At 40.8% G+C, this 17,960-nt stretch overlaps 1 protein-coding gene across 1 annotated transcript; it reads left to right on the forward strand.

Moving 5' to 3' along the window:
- Positions 1–9,459: 9,459 nt before the first annotated feature.
- LOC130195575 (transcription factor Maf-like) lies at positions 9,460–17,523 on the forward strand. The gene is made up of 2 exons (XM_056417174.1): positions 9,460–10,430; positions 17,450–17,523. Exons 1-2 carry the CDS (start codon positions 9,460–9,462, stop codon positions 17,475–17,477), a joined length of 999 nt encoding a protein of 332 aa, XP_056273149.1. The 3' UTR covers positions 17,478–17,523.
- Positions 17,524–17,960: the final 437 nt, after the last annotated feature.

Consider the following 17,960-nt stretch of genomic DNA (forward strand, 5'->3'; position numbering starts at 1 on the left):
AACCAAGTGGAAAGCTAGCATGACCGCTAACTACACAGTCAATTCCCCAGTGTTAAAGATTCAGTGTTAACGTAATTACAACAATAGCAAGAGTAAATAGCCCCCAGTGTTGGTGTAAATATTGAGAGTTATACATGTTTGTGTAAAATATACACTGTTAAAGTGAATTGACAGAGTCATTACAACGAGAGCAAGAGTAGAAAACCCAGTGTTGATGACAACGTTCACTGGTACTCTGAAAAGCTCCGCCCCCTCCTTCTCCTTTCAAAGTTTCATCACTCGCGTTTTAATTCTAGAAAGACAGCAGTAAGTTTCTCTATATCGCTTTTTTATATAAAATGTTGATATTTCAGCAGAAGCAACATTTTATAATAACTATATACTGAGTTTCACTTACACTCGAGCTGTTTTTGTGATTTGAAATATCGAATTGCAGACGGCTAACGTGACCGGAGTAGAAAGCTACACAGTAAAACTAAAGAGTACATCAACACTAAGACAGTAGACATATGGTCCCTATCTACAGAGTGGTGCTGTGGGTCAGTGGTTAGCAGACTATGTCCTCGAGTACTTTTGTATTGGTTTTAAAGAGCTCACTAATGTGTGAAAAAAAATAGTTAACTTTTATTGGATTAAAAAACAGATTAGCACTTCAGTGGCACTTAAATGGCTTTTACTTCTGATACTTTTGTAGTTTGACTTTCTTGAAGAAATGTTACTTTCTGGATTCTTGTTGTTCTGAGTTTATACTCTTGGTTGAATGCGCTTAAGTCGCTTTGGATAAAAGTGTCTGCTAAATGACATGTTATGTAATGTAATGTTATCATAGAAATGTAGTTGAGGACTCTTTGGGTGTTATTACTTATTTTGTCCAATGAGGCTCCCTCTCGTGACACCGTCAGACTAATGTTTTGCTTTCCATTTGTTTTTAAGTGGAACAAAGCGAGACAGGCTTCGCTGCTGCTGGCAGGTAGACCCGCCTACTTTGATTTTGTCCAGTCTGTCTGAGAGGGTGGGGGGGGTGGGGGGACATAATACATGCCGAGAGGAAGGGATGATGTTTGTCTTTTGTGAATGAAAGGACATTCACTCAAGTCATTGCTAGCACTGCTGTTGCTAGTCCTGTATGTTACAACCCAACCCACACTATGTCCTATAGCGCCTGTTTTTGGCCAGACCACCTGAGGAGATTTAGCTGAAATGTAGATCTACCTGCAGCTTGAGGATGGTGTGGGCGTGTAAAGACAGTGCTTGATTAACTTATCATTCTTATTGATTTATAGTGACTATTTATACGTATTTCCACTTTAAATATAAACTATTAAAGTCCAATAAATGCAAAGTTGTTTTTGTTGGTGATGGTAATTTGGGTAACCCAACCCTTTAAAGTACCGACCAGTAAATGTATCTAGATCTAGTTTGTGTTTACTGTACATCGACTGCTTAGTTCAACAAACTGCAATTTGAATATGGATTTTTTGTACAAGTGCCCCCTTTACTCTCTGTCACCGTCTCTTTCTCTCCTTATTCTGTGTTTTTCGTTTGGTACACACGCTTCTGCCCGCCCAGTGTTTCTTCTTTAATATCCCCCATCTTTCTGCCTCTCTCCACATCTTTTTCTGTCTCATCATTAGTGGATGTCCCATGTTGAAGGGAGAGTAATCTGAACTAGGTCTCCCAGGGGCCCATTCCTTTACTTCCTGCTGTAGGAATAAGTGGCCTATTGATTAGTTATCAGCCCGTAATTGGGCTGCGATCTCCCTCGCCCTCAGATATCCCCCAGATATATGACACTCCTGACAGCCTGAGAGGTGGGTGAGGAGGCGGGGTTGAGCGGTGGTTCCTCCTGCCTGCCAACACTGTACTCAACAAAATGTCTTTCTTGACCACATTGATGCCAACTGCTGCCCACGACTCTCTCCTCCTGCAAAGGGATTTTCAACATCCCGTCAGGGAAAGATTATTCAATCTTTCAAATTATACAGCCAGCGAGAGGTTCTGCTGGATTTTATGCTCTCTGTAACTGTGAGCACTCATTTTTGCCATTTTCTCGTCGCAATAAACTTCTAAATTGTAATCAGAGTTTTGAAATGAAAATGGTGCGGCTTACCGAGAAAGAAACTCATATAAACTCAGAGTAAGTACACCATTCGCATATGGATAATTGCCTGTGAGGGATTTCAATACAAATTGAGGCTCAGGAAGCGGATAAGCAACAGGAAGGGTGTCTCTGCTCCAGTGTAAGCATCCAAATCTACTGTGAGTGCGCAAAGAGCCATGACTAACTCTTCCTAAGTCTGTTTGTGCGTTTTTAGGAAAAGCTTAAAGATACTTTCCTCTCCTCTTCATCTTACTCCCTCTCGCTGTCATAACCTCCTTTTCCCCCAGAATGATGTGTCGTTCTCGGGACTCAGGAATCTTTCTTTTCGTTAGAATCATAAATATATATACTGTATATCACTCTCCAAATACTCCTGAATTTTTCTCTGAGCAAACCAAAGTGCTAATTGTGAGCGCTTGTGAGCTTGATCAGAGTGTGCAGAGAGCAGATGAAGAGTGGAAGCGTCCCATGGGTTCTTCAAAAAGACACAACAAGTCAAACCCTCCATTTAGCAGCGAGATTAATGCTTATCCGAGGCCCTCCCGTGCTCCCTCGCTCCTCCCGTCCCTCACTCAAAACCACATCCGATAAACATCTAATTTCCACACTCAATATTGCCATAATCAAAAGTCCACTCATTACATGAAGCCTGCTCATCATCCCGCTTCACTCATCCCTCGGGCCAGCAACGATCAACCCTTTCCCTTCATTCTCCTCCCTCGTTCTCCCCCAGAGAAGTGAATATCCCAGTGGAAGTGCATTTGTCTCCCGGCATTAATCTAGTGGAGATATAAAGGATTGTTGTTTGAGGCCGTGGTGCCTTGTGGGCTGTATTGTCTCTGCATCTTCCTCTCTGACAGAGTGCAGAACAACGCAGAGAGATGTGTCTTTAGTTCGCTTGCTCCCTCACACACTCCTCTGCTCACTAAGAGCTATGGCCAAATGATTATTCCATTTCTGAGGAACAGATGAGGGGATTATCATGGGGAGGTTCAAATTAATATTTACATTCATCTGCAATAATTTTAAATCACATTGCATGCAGAGGTATTTACATTCTCATCTTTCTTTTGGTTGAATCTGTCAGTGTCTCCAAAGGGATGAAAGCATGAGTGGAAAGACTTCAGAGGAGAGAGATGCAGCGTTAGTCATGTGGACACCTGTATCTGTCATGTGGCACCGCCTCACTTTAGTCTGGACTGATCTCCACAGAGCCAGCAGTCTCTTCAGCCCTCTGGAAAAACACACAAAGACTCATTGTGTGAGTGTCTGTATGAGAAAAACATGTTGCTTTAAGTCGGTGAACTATACTGCTTTTGTAGGGTATTCTACAAATAGTTCATTATTATTTATTATTTTGTCAGTTCAGTTTTAAAGGTTTTCTTTTTGAGGCTATAAAGTTTGACTCAACTAGGGAAACTTAGACCCTATTTTACCAGTTGTTTTTTTAAAGTGATGAATGGGGACAACTATTTCTTTAATTTGTCCAGCAGTGAAAGATTTTGTGACATCCGGCAGCCGCTTAACGGACTGCAATGTAATCATATTGGGAAATTGCACATCGTCAATGTGGTTTCCATAAAAAAGGTGCCACTGACTCACTCAGTCAGATTGTTACTTTAAGTGTCTTACAACATTAAAGGATCCTACAGAGAAAAAACAATATTTACCTTTTGCTTTATCTTTGGATTGATTTTTTCTGAAGGGTCCTTTCCATAACTTATTTGTCAGTTCAGAAATGAATTGCTCAATTAATTTCGCATTATGAGAACTCCATCTTTAGATGTAAGATAATTAAATGAATGCGAGAACTCCTGAGTCACCGGATCACTGAAGTAATGTTAGTCATGGTAAGTAAATCTGTGGACTCAAGAAAAGCTGCTGTATTTATTTGTGTGTGCGTATGTGATTCTATATTATCGTTTGGATGAGGGTGGTGACGATGTGGAAGAAGTGAAGCAGGGTAAAGAGGAAGAGGACTCTGTGCACTTCTTCTCTGTGTGACACAGTTTGACTCTGACGAATGGAGAAACTCTTTATGCATATGAGTCGCATTAATAACAGCACAGAATGGAAACTGTGGACATTAATAACAGTGAACAGTTGCAGAGAGCACATAGCATAGTGCATATACCGGCCACATCAATAACAACTCATAACCTCCAACTGCAACATGAATCATCATGCCATGTGTATACTGGAAGACAAGCCTGCAAACACTGTGTTCATGCATGCACCTAACAATAGAAAATGTCAGTCATTAGCAATTAAAAGAAACCATAAGCTTTGAGGAAAAGCCAATAGCTTTGGATTGTTTTAGTTATTTTGTGAGCTTTGAATTCCTCTACCTGCTCCTCCACATGCTGGGTGATTCACGGTGGGGAGAGATAATGAGGCCAATAATGTAGCAGTGTGTGTCTAATGAGAGAAGATGAGCTCAGGTTCCATACGATTCACACATCATTTTGTGTGTGAACATGATTACATTCATGAACCTCGAACCTCTTCAATCAACTATTTCCTCTTGCTGTTCAATTTCACGTATTTGTGTATTCAGAAATCCCTAGAAAATCATTAACTCACAGACGGCGCTGGCATGTGAGGGACCCACATCTCTTCCTCATGTACCCACTAAAAATCTCATATTTCAAACATCACATGCAGTTCTGCTGGTTCTTAAAGTATAATGGCAGTGCATCCCATGTTACACAGAGACAGAGAGCAGATGAGACCGCTCAGACAATGCCTGTGATGTCCACCTGCTGTGAGCGACAATAACCAGATGTGAAGAGGAGAGTTTGACACATGCAAGTCTGCTCATTGTGGCCAATTACCGGGTTGAAGCATCCTTCTGGCAGGCACAGAGCCAGAGAGAGAGTTTTCACGTGGTTCTCTAATCAAGAGCATCCAGTCATTTGAATCTGAATCTTACACTGCTCTGGGGTTTTACTCTGCATAATAGTTCCATTTTGAGGCTTGAAGGGTGATTGATGGTGGTGTACATCACTGCCACTGTGGAGTTTAAAGAGCAGTGCTAGATCGGAGCCGAAACAACAGAGGAACCTCAGTCCTTTATACAAACACAATAATGGTCCTTGTCCTTGTCCTGTCTTTCTCTGTTCCTCGATCCCTCTGTAAATGTACACACACAGGCATGTTATGAGGTAATCACTTGTTGTGGGCCCTTTTCTCCTCCATTAACCATGCAGAATTTTAACTCCACACATAAACAAGCAGTTCAAACTCTTGCTACCTGCTTAGTAAATAAATCGAAAAGGTTGTAAAAGTCTGATTAGGGAAGGGTTGGATAACAGCACTGTGTGAGAGAGAGAGCGAGAGAGAGAGAGAGATCTCTCTCAAACGTAGCACTTTGCAAATATGGCACTTTGTTTCCGTGATGTGGGAGCTTATTATCTTAATATGCATTTTTTTATTCCCTCATATAAAACACTGGCAGAGGAGAGAGTACCGCTCTTCATGCTCCTCCTTGTCATAGCTTCTCACAGCTCCTCATTCTATTACAAAAGATACAACAGTTAGTTAAGACCCCACGCAACATTTCATTTTCTGTCCTGCTAATTAAATGTGTCTCAGATGAGCCCACTGAGCCCACTTGTCTGGTTGTCTCCCATTTGGGGAGGACAACTTGCAGAGTTTAATATATGGCATTAAACAGGGATTGAAAATGAATATGAAGCCTTCCTCCCATTGGGAATGTAATGAATGATTATAAGGCATAATCTTGGTCATGCAGAAATCCTTTAGTTTAATTTCTGTCGTTTTATTTAAGTCACTGTCTGTTAAATATGGTAATGTCTTTGGCTATTTTTGGCACACTTAAGATTTTGAATAGTGTGAGTGGGTTTATAAAATGCCTATCTTGCAGATGTATGAAGTGAGGTTTCATTTTTTTTTGTCTCAATACTCTCAATCCTTGTGTCCTTTTTTGTGATAATATTGTATACAACACAAGATCATATTGTGGTGTGCAAGCCATATTTGTCCTCAACATTTTTTATTTCTGCTTGTCATTTCTTTTACAAACCTCACAGGTCGCTCCTGCTTCTTCACCGGGAAGCAACACATTTCTATAACAGAGGTGGGTAGCAAACAACAAGTCGTGCACATCCTCTGTAAATGCACATCTTCAGGGAACCCCAGAGGCAAACAAAAGGTTAGCATGCTGAAAATAAAAGTGAAGTCTATTGCAACGTAGCACATAAGTCATGCTGTAATGAGGATGTTTTTAATAGATGTAACAATTAGTAAAGTCACTGTACCATTAAATCACAGGGAACTTCAGGAGCGTCGGTTATCCTTTACCCAGGATGCATCAGTGTTCTCCTGGGGTGAACTCTGAAAGGTCAGACAGTGTCTCATTAACACGTATTGTAGCTGGGCTCCACATGTAGGGGCCAGACTATTAACACAGAGCTGGCTTGTACTCGTAAGGCCAGAGCATTAGCAGCGTTACAAAAGAGTCACCCGGCCCCAAAGGTTTCATGTTTTCACTCACATATCACTGGACTGCAAGCTTCTGGTTTCACACACTGACACACATATTAGTTGTAAGTATTTAACTCTATTTGGTTGGTATACTGGTGTAGGTGTGTCATTATTATAGTACGTACCTCCATGTTTACTCCAATGAACCTATTCAACTGATCTCATGTTCTCTGATCTGAACTTTGTTGTCTGGCGTTTATTTCAATATATTTAGATAAGTCCTAATCACATTGGTATACAAAATAGAATACAAATATAATAGAAAAGCGCTTAACTTTCCTGTATTAACGCTGTATAAGTGGTACTCTACTGCTGTATACGCTTGTGTTATGATATATGCCTGACTGCAACCCTTATATGTAGAGGGAAAGAAATCATCCCCGATAAAATAAAGACACTAGTAAACTTTGTGGGAATGAGCTGCCTACATGAAACTCCAAAGGGAGACAGAATAGGTGCATACAGGACTATTAGCCCTCAGTACACATGATGCATTGGCTCTGGACTCTGCTTGTTAACCCTTGAGGCTCCCGGGCCGATAAATCCTGGTTTAAGAGCTCTGGAAAACCCAGAGCTCACACAACAGCCACTGCTGCTTCAAATATGGAGCTGTGTGTGTGAACTACACAAACTGTTTGTGAGTGACTTGTGTGACAAACTATTGTGCATGGATACAAGGAGAGCAATTGTCATGTTGATGATGTTTAATATCATTTTGCCAGTTTTCTAGGATGACTTTTGGTCACTTTCTTGTGTTTAACCTTCCTCATTCATGACATAATTTCCCAGTCACTGAAGTCATGATAATTTAAAAGACATATACAAAGAACAAACATGCATCGCTGTTACTACTGTATATCCTACTGCCAGTCTCAATTTACACTACAACAGCAGCAGCATATAGTAGCATCAGAGGGGACAACTCATCTGTTTAATATGTATTCAAAAGCATCAGAGGGGCCTCTGTTGTGTGTTCTAATGAATAAAACACGATGTTTATCCTTCCTGTTTAACGTTAAGTCCCCATGAACAGTCAGAGGGAGCAAGAGAATATTTACTTGCGTTGAGACACCGGGGAGTTGGATTATCTGCTGGCGGCTTTGTAGTTTTCTGAAGCTTCCCCATGTGACATGTTCCAGGGAGAGTTCTCATATTTACTCTCAAGTCCTCTGTGTGTAGTCGTCCTTATTGTTTGTTCTTATGTGCCTCCACTCCAGAGAAATGTGCTCCAGGAGAGAGACTGTGATCATGACATGGGATTGAGACTCCAGGAGCACACAGATGTTGTCACTAGAGTATTCAATTAGAACAAATATTTTATGTTGACAAGGACTTGAATTTATTGTGAGAAGAACAACGACATTTCTCCTTAAGAAATATTTTTTTATGTATATTTTATTTTTAATGTAATTTAGTTTTTTTCAGTTTGATTTTAACATGAATATTCCTTTTGTCATAAAGAGTTGTGCACGTATATGTGTGTCCTGTCTTTACCTGCAGTAAGCCTATAGCGAGCAGACGATGCTCTAAAAGGGCAAATGGATCAACAACAACAAGATGTTTACAATAATCAGAATACAGTCTGCACGCAGCTGGTTTATCGGACACATACAGACCTGATAAAAACCACATGAAATATGGTTTTATACCGAAAGGTGGCGACGTTGGGTTTCCAAACAATGTCATTCAACCAGACCCAGGCCACGCTCTTCAAGCACGTTCACCTTCCTCTCACTACGACACGCTGTATTAATCTATTTCTGAGATTATATGTGGAATATCGACCGTTTATCTATCGATTATATGTGGACTATCGACTGTGTAGCTATCGCTCACTGAAAAGCGTTAAAATGCACTTCATTCTAAAAAGTTTGGGGAGCGTGAGTGACACGTTGTGTTGTCTGAGCTGAGTTTTACATCTTTAATTATAAATCTGCCTTTATGAAATACAAATGTGCACAGTCTTGCTTTATAAACTAAATGAGAGCTGGATTAAGAATGACTAAACAGAAAGTTCTAAAACAAACTATTGTTGACAAAAAAAATTCTAAAACATAAATCTAAATTAAATGTCAAGTGATTAATATTAGGATGGATACACATTAAATATATGTTGAAATCATAACGATTTGCCAATCTAAAAAACATGCACCTGCATATTTACCATCTGACTTATTCTTTCATTAATCAAATCTGTTTTATTTGACTGGCTTTTGTTCTTTTCCATGCAAAGTGACAAAATAATTAATAGCACGTGTCAGATGTCAATCTGTTAATGGGCTTGGACAGTTCAGAAAACTTTAGTTTCTGTACTATTATGCTAATTACGTCCCCAGGCTGAGCTCCTCATTGGCTGAGTCTCAGTCAATTTCATATTTCAGTCCTGACGTCAGGGTGGCTATAAAACTAAGCAATGCTTTTTAACTCGTCGGCTGACAGATGCCTGAGAAAAATATCTATCAATCTTAGAGTGGAGGTTTTTTTCTCCACAAAGCAACTATTTGCCCGGGACACGTGCGTGAACCTCCTCAAATTGGCGCACTAATCCTAAAAGGAGCCATGAAGTGTTAAATGGTAGAAACACAGACAGCGGCGCTCAGACACCCGCACGCTGGGAGAGAGGGAGGAAACAGCGCTGCTCCAATGCGTCTGTGCAACACAGACTGAAGAGAAAAAAACTTATCGACTCACAAAAGCAAAAGCTGCGCTGCGCAATTAGTGCGTGAAAATCCACTTTTTCTCCGGTTTTGAAGAAAATAAATAAATAAATCAAGCTGGCTCAGTGCGTGTCTCAGCAGCCCACTTTGACAGGTGCTCCTCACACCCTTTGGAGGACTGTCAACAGCAAGAGGATGGCATCAGAGCTGGCAATGAGCAACTCCGACCTGCCCACCAGTCCCCTGGCCATGGAATATGTTAATGACTTCGATCTGATGAAGTTTGAAGTGAAAAAGGAGCTGGTGGAGCCCGATCGCAGCATCAGCCAGTGCAGCCGCCTGGTCGCCGGGGGATCCCTATCTTCCACCCCGATGAGCACGCCTTGCAGCTCGGTTCCCCCCTCGCCAAGCTTCTCGGAGCCCAGTCCGGGATCAGGGAGCGAGCAAAAGGGACACTTGGAGGATTTCTACTGGATGACCGGGTACCAACAGCAGTTGAACCCCGAGGCTCTGGGCTTTAGCCCGGAGGACGCCGTAGAGGCGCTGATCAGCAGCAGTCACCAGCTCCAGACCTTCGATGGCTATGCCAGGGGGCAGCAGTTCGGCGGCGCAGCCGGGGCAGGGGGCGCCATGGCCGGGGAGGAGATGGGATCAGCGGCCGCCGTGGTATCCGCGGTTATCGCCGCAGCTCAGAACGGGAATCCCCTCCACCACCACCACCATCACCACCACCACCACAATGGGGCACACCACCCGTCCTCCGGGTCTCAATCCGGCGGCAGCGTGGGGGGAAACCACCAGCACCTGCGCTTGGACGACCGGTTCTCGGACGAGCAGCTGGTGACAATGTCAGTCCGGGAATTGAACCGGCAGCTCCGGGGGGTCAGCAAAGAAGAGGTGATCCGTCTGAAACAGAAGAGGAGGACGCTAAAGAACAGAGGCTATGCCCAGTCCTGCCGGTACAAGCGGGTCCAGCAGCGGCATGTCTTGGAGGGAGAGAAGACGCACCTTATTCAGCAGGTGGACCACCTCAAGCAGGAGATCTCCCGGCTGGCCAGGGAGAGGGACGCCTACAAGGAGAAATACGAGAAGCTGATCAGCACCGGCTTCCGAGAAAACGGAGCATCCAGCAGTGAAAACAACCCTTCATCCCCGGAGTTCTTCATGTGAGTCTCGGCGCCGATAAGTTTGAATGACCGACCCTCACAAAGAAACCGAAAACAAACTTTTAATTTGCACTCAGCTAAAAAATAGGTTGTGCGTGCCTGAGTTGAAGTGTTGTTAAAGTTGCGTTAGTTAGGGACAAACGGGTTTTACACCTTTCTGTATTTCAATAGTTTTTGTTGTTGTTTCATGGCGAGCTCGGGTCTTGTTTAAATTATGTTTCACCACTTTCAAATGACATCTGGCTCCAAATATAGACACATGCCGTTAAATGACTGAATAAGAATTCTGTTTCCACAAATATGTTCAAATATTTCTGTACAGTTCGCGATGTTTGTCATGAGACAAACTGCTTCAAATGACTTAGACTTTTCTGAGTATAGATCCGCTCTTACAGTCTCACGCACCTCGTCCCCTTTACCCAAACATGTATATATATTTAATTCAACAAACTTCATACACAGCAGCTTCATTTTGTTGTACATTTATTTTTGTTTTTAGTATAAAGCCAATTCATTTTTGTATATGAATGATCTCATTTTCATATCATCCATCCTATATTTGTCATGTGAAAGACATCCAAACTCAGTCACAGCAGAAGTGACAGCCTGTAACAGTTATATGAGCCTGCATGCTGGTCATGTAGGCCTACGGATAGTGTTTTTAACTTTTTATTTTTACTTGTTTTTGTGTGTATGATGATTGCATTATACCATTGTTCATCTCCTTTTAAGATTTTTTTTTTTAAAGTGTGGACATCCGTCACTTTGCTTTCGTAAAAGTTCCCCGCGAATTTGATATAAGTTGCTTCTGGAGCCCTGTGAGGAAAATCACAATAAAGCAACGTTATAGACAATATTGATGTATATAGTCTCAGACAACATTTAGGTGAGCAACATCAGTAAATGTAGTAGGAAGAATTATATTTTTTCTTCACAAATTCAAATAGACTAATGCGATCAACAAGTGGGACTGGAGATAAAATGTTTGGAACAGAGCAGAAGCAGTTTGATGCTTTCGTGAACTAAATGTGAACAACACCACTTTTCACGCAAAAAAACAAATGATCTGTTCTTTCTTCAATTCGTTGTTAATGTGTCTTCTCTTCATTTAAGGAAGGTAATTACGTGTACCCAGAACCCTATGGGTGTTATTCGGAAAATAAACTGTGAACAGTTTGGAAGTGGGAATGAAATGTTCTCCCGGTCCTATAGAATAATTAAGCAAAGCACCAAGCAGCTACACGCCGTTTGTGAGGATTTCTAAACAATAAAATGTATCGCTATAGACATTATACTATAAAGTGGCAGACATCGTGCTCACTGTTAAAAATGGAATTTTATAAACAACCCATTCATCAATAAATCTTCATGAATGGAAACAAATATATTCTCCTGATAATGTTAGTTATTTTTGTTCTCTCTAGTTGTGCGAGGTGACATCACACTATTCCAACCCTTTAATCTCCTCTCAGTCTCAAGTGAAATATAAACAGAAGAAGTAACTGTCAGAGTGATTTAGATCACGTAAACATCTGATCTTACACATTGGCTTTGGACTGAATCGCGACGCAGATGTTGCGCATAATTAGAATAGCAGAGCTCCAGGACGAAGCCCAGCTCGGATGTATCCACTGAACTCGTTATATTCATTCACCCAAAAAGCGTTTTCATTCTGTTACCCGATGCACAATGCACGGTGAAATATTTCAAAGTATTTTCTTTTTCTCATTTTGCTTCTCGAGAAAGGGACGCTCTTCACCTGTTGCGTAATTAAAGACAGAAAACTCTTTAAATTATCTTTAAAAAATCCCAAGATAATCGAACCATATGATTAATATTTCAAAAATAAATTAACTTTAGCCCCATGCCTTGATGTGCAGCAGCTGTCCTAGAACATTCTGAGTTAATGATTGATTTTAGAGTAAACTTACACTTTTTAAACTCGGTACTGTCCACTTGTTGTACATTGTCCGTAGAAAGTTTCACTTAAAATCGATCAGAAAATAAGGTCTAAATAACAAAAATAATCAAATATACGAATATACAAATATGTCTTATTTTGAAAATATGAAGTTTAACGCCCTGAAAATAATGCCGCCTAAAAAGAAACTTTCTGCAGTCAAACGCTTTATGATAATACTGCCGTGATATGATAACAATTGTCTATTTTCTGGTTAGAATAAAAGATGGTCACAGTAATATTTAGCCTGGAAATGTTTTGCTCTGGATATGCACACGAGTTATTTAGGCAAACCACCACTTTCGCTTCAGTGTAAAGATCTTTTATTTGACAAGAGAAAAGGGAGAAGCCACAGGAGGCACTTGGAGTAATTTGGTTTAAGCGACATGGCAGCTTCAAAGATTCAAAGCTTCCTCTGCTGGACTGAAGCATGTCTCTCCTCTTAAATGCAGCCTGATGACCTCAGTGCATCCAAAAGAGCCTGAGATAAAAGCTGCGTGTCCTGGGTTAGACTGCCATACAAGGTCACTGCCACAGTGTGTGTGTGTGTGTGTGTGTGTGTGCGTGTGTGCGTGTGTGCGTGTGTGTGTGTATGAATATAAGCAGATGATTTGTGTGTGTGTGTGTGTGTGTGGCTGATGGAAACTTTAAAATGCACCACAGCGGTGTGAGTCAACGCAGAGTTGAAGTCCAAGACTGTACAGACTCATGTGTGGGCTTTCTGTCTCACCTTTACTAACAAATACACACACACACACACACACACACACACACATATATACACAGTCACCTGGCTTGCAGTGCCTCCCAAGCCCAGAGTGAGGGACAAGATGGGAGAACATGATCCTCTCATGCCTGGAGGAATGATTTTCTCAGTGATTAAAAGTGAGTGAGAGACAGCGATAGAGCAAGAGGGAGAGAGAGAGAGGAGGGGGGATGCTGGCTTCCTGCTCCTTTCAGATGATAAACGATCAGAGATGCATCGTAGCTGAGAGGAGAAGGCCTTTTAGTGAGCATGTGTCCACTAATTTATAGCCTTCCTATCTGATTAGGTCAATATAGTGTGCTATTTAATTACATTTGTGTTATAACCTAGAACCGGAGATGCTATTCTTCTTCCATGGCACCCCTCTCTTCTGTGAGGCAGATAGGGCCAGCTGAGTTTTCTTTGCAGTCTCAGGATTTCACTCAGGAAAGTATTCAGTCTTACCTGGAATGTTTTGGGACAGACATGACGTCTGCTTCTTGTAATGGTTCGTACGTTTCCAGTGCGTCTTTACTCAATATGTATAGAATGACAGAGGGGAAAAGTGCTGATCATTGAACGGGTGGAAATTGTGGGGGATGTTTTCTCTGTGTGTGTGTGTGTGTGTGTGTGTGTGTGTGTGTGTGTGTGTGTGTGTCCTGACTTCTAAACACACCAAGGGGCTGGAGGATTCAGTCGCACTGATTCACTTCCTGTGTTGAAGGAGGACAGAAGGCACAGGAAACAATATTTCAGCGCTGCCTCCTCATTTCTTAACCCTCTGCCAGATTAATTGCTTCTTTCTCTGCATTTTGCCTCCTCTGTTTCATTTGTGCGGTGTGAAAAAGTGAGGACATATAGCATACAGACACACCACATTATTAATCTTATTAGCACGGACTGTAATTCTATTCTCTAGCCCACTATATTGACTTCTGCACTGTGATCATTTGCAGTCTGTTCAATGATTAGGTTATTAAAGATAATGTAGTTGTCTGCTGTCACAATATTGGACTCTCTCTTTCAGGTCAACTATGGGAAATCACTTTTGAAATTTATCAGTATTGACATTTGAATCATCATCATGTGAGTCACTTTAATTCCTCAAAATTAATAGGACAAAGGCTGTGCGCACTTTTTAGTGTCTATTTGTGAGAGTGCTCAATAACCAGCCAGCATTGTCTTTTATTTGACCTTGTGGAGGAAGGGTGGTATGTGCTTTAACTGAGTGCCTTATATCTATAGAAATGAGTCATTGTATCATGACGTTGTGAGGTTTGTAGCTTATGTCAATCAAAAGGAAATCTAAATGAATGTAGGTAAAACAAAAAGTCTCACTTAGCTCCGAAAAACTCAAAAGTCCAAAAGCACAAACAATTCAAGCTGCATTATTTTTCTCTTTACAGTTATGCCCTAATTAATTGAACAGCTCAGAGTGCTCCAATAAGTCCTCTTTTTTAAGTTATCACTGTTATAATAAGAGTTTCTTTGCTTGTAGTCAGTAGAGCAGTAAAACAGTTTATTTCTGAAAACGCTACCTGAAAAAAGCATTATTACCTTAAGGTGCCAGTAATAATAATATATTCAATCCATTATGTGATCATTTCATGACTATCGCTGAATCAAAAACTATTTGTTTTCTATTACTAAAAATAATGTTGTAACAATTGGAGCCACATGTCTTGTTTAGTAACACAACAGCTTTTGTGTACGTTCATTTCTTTTCTTCCCCATGAGAAGCTCCCCCAAAGGGTACAAAACATATTCGCATTCAAAAGAGGAAACAATTTCAATCTCTTCCACTCAATCCGCATCTGCATCACTCCATGCGATAAACATTTACATTTAAATTGATTTAAATCAGCTGCATTTATGTTCCTCTGTGGTCCGTCCATCATCTAGACCCGCAATGCCAGAGCTTCTCTCTCTCTCTTTCTCTCTCTTTCTCTCTTTCTCTCTCTCTCTCTGTCTTGCAGTGTCCTGAGTTATGTGTCATTTATCTGAAACCCTAATAATTTAATGTGTCCGCTCCTGTCGTGGCTGTGCATGTGGTAAGAATGCAGCAGCTGTACAGAAGGTGTGCATGCTGCTGCCTCTGTGTGTATTTTATTGGCTTTACGGTGGGATTTCTTCCAGCAAATGGAAGCTTGGGCAGAGAGGAGTTAATGTGATTGTCTGGATCCAATCCTGTAGTCCTGTGTTGAATTGAGATTACTGTAAATGCTCAGCTGTAAAAGAATGTGCATCGGCACAAGTCATGTGTCTCGTGCATGTTGCAGTCGAAGTCAAACATTAGATTTGCATTTGTATCAGAAGCTCTCCTCAGAATGCATCACTGAAGGGCAATAGATGAAAGCTAATTATGTTTTAATTACATGTGATCACAGTATTCTGACTCACGGATAAACATAGCTGAGGCTGTGTTGATGTTTTCAACGGTGAGTTGAGTTGCAGGGCACAGAGTCAGTGGAGTGGTGTAGTTATGGACCGCAGCGGACGTGGTGAGGGTGGAGGCTGTTTGGAAACTGAGTGCATTGTGTTCGTCAATGTGTGTGTGTTTGAGTCTGCGCATGCACAAGTTTGTGTGATGCAGGGTGGAGCTGGTAGCAAGCCCGATCCCTGTGTGTTATACCTGCATCTCAATGAAGCGAGAGAGTTGATTTACCCCTCTGCTGCAGTTAGTCTCTCTCTCTCTCTCTCTCTCTCTCTCTCTCTCTCTCTCTCTCTCTCTCTCTGTTTGTCTGTCTCTGTGTCTGAGTCTGTCTCTCAGCCAGTCAAACAGACATTGATCTCTTAGCCAGGCAAGGTGACCCGCAGTGTTGTTCAGCTCTGCTAAAGTCTCTCCTCTCCCTTTCATTTTTACCTGGGAAAGGCCTTGACCCCACAAGCTGCTGCCATGTAGCAGCCCTGTGCACGTGGGCCGCACATCCCTTGTATCAAGAACAGTGTGTGTGTGTTCTTGTTTGAGTAAGAAAGAGTGCACACAGAGTAGACACGTGTGTGCAAGTATGTGTGACCAGTGAGTGTGTGTATGTGAGTACATCTCTTCGTGTGTGTGCGTGTGTGTGTGTGCGTGTGTGTGTAAATGTTCCTCTGTTTCTGGCGTGGTGTGTTTATCAAGCTCTTTGTTTGTCTTTACCTATAGGTGTGTGTGTGTGTGTGTGTGATTATGTGCAGATTGATTTGTGGCTGCAACTGTACATTCTCAACTTTATAGGAACACGTGAGGGTCTGGTCTGTCCATATTGATTTGTCAGAGCATTTTTCAGGTGACGGCAGACTTGTCTGTGCTGTGAGCTCCTGTGTAGCGGACGGGTCGGAGTCCATTTGGTCCCAGTGTGATCGGATTACAGGGAACTGAATGGCCCTCATTGTTGCTTAAAGATGGATTGGGGGGCATTAAAATACTTTGTCGCTCCTTCGCCTCATTTCGTTCCACTGAAACCCAGCAAAAAGTTTGTCAGAATCTGTTTTTTAAAGCAGGTTTTCTCTATCCACTGTAGTCCCTATGTGTGTGTGTATGTACTCTCACGTGTGTACACATTGTATATCCTCACACAAGGCTTGCTGTCAGAAATGCATAAACCCCTTAAATCAATGTAAATATGGTCCTCATAAACCAACGGACCTGACATTAATTTCCATTTACATATTTACACTGTATTTTTGTTAATTATTTTAAATAATGTACTCAAAAATTTACTTTTTTAATGAAGTAAGGGGTGGTTATAGAATTACAGTGTTTTATTAACTATTATAGTAACATAATGTTACAACTTGAAATATATTTTAGATATACTTTTGATGTGTATTGACTTTGCTTTTGAAAAACCACGCAATGTGTGTGTGTGTGTGTGTGTGTGTTAGAAACATGCATAAAGTGTATTCATTACAATAAGCCAAATTACAAAACAATTAGAAACCTTTCATTTAAATCCAACGACTGATATCTGTTTGTTTGAAATATTGGACCTACTTTATTTAGAAATTCATAGATGATTATTCTGAATTATTTGAAACTGCTAATCTAAATTGTTATCCTTGAATTTAAAAGTTTGATGTTAAGCCTTTTATGAATTCAGCTCATATGTAAATAAAAAATAAATAAAATAGGCCACAAGTTTATTGTTCTGATAAAGTTTTTCAAAAAAGAATAATATTACTCTTTGCCTTATCTTTGCTCTCTCAGTCGTGTCCCTTTTCTTTATTAATTCATGAACACCATTACTTAATGTCCAAAGTGTTTTTGTCTACAGCAGTTTCCTGTTGTTAAACTCTGGGGTTTTAACACTTTTCTTTTTCCTGTTTTCGCAGGACGTCAAGAAAATTCCTCCATCTGTGATCGAGAGCTGTGACTTCTCCGTCCCACCACCCTGGAGTCTGAGGTAACTTGTCCTGCTCAGGTTTTAATCTTTGACACTCTTTTACTTTACAACACAAATTAATCTATTTCATTTACATTGTTAAAATATCTAAAACTAACATCAACTTTAAGAAATCTGAAAATATAAACAGAAATACTGCTAGTGATGAAATCAGTGGAGCAGAAGTGTGATGATCTACATTTCCCCTGTATGTTTATCAAAATACAGAACACAATGTTCACATTCAGTAACTCATCCATTACAATCAGGTTGTCAGAATACATTTTTCGTATATTTAATTTTTTCATTTACATTCATACACAAAAGGACTTTGTATCGATCTCTTTAACTAAACTTTATACCCCAAAAAGTCCAAAAACCCAAACATGGGTTGCATCCAAGCAAATAATTTGATATATACTTTAATATAAAAATACAAATAATATTTAAAATGCTGAACA

Source organism: Pseudoliparis swirei, chromosome 6 (genome assembly GCF_029220125.1).
Source record: "Pseudoliparis swirei isolate HS2019 ecotype Mariana Trench chromosome 6, NWPU_hadal_v1, whole genome shotgun sequence".
In the NCBI taxonomy this organism is placed as follows: Eukaryota; Metazoa; Chordata; class Actinopteri; order Perciformes; family Liparidae; genus Pseudoliparis; species Pseudoliparis swirei.

Coding starts and splice junctions, on each gene's coding strand:
- LOC130195575 (XM_056417174.1), top strand. CDS start 9,460: ATGGCATCAGAGCTGGCAATGAGCAACTCCGACCTGCCCACCAGTCCC. Junction 10,431..17,449: donor TCATCCCCGGAGTTCTTCAT/GTGAGTCTCGGC, acceptor CTGTTTTCGCAG/GACGTCAAGAAAATTCCTCC.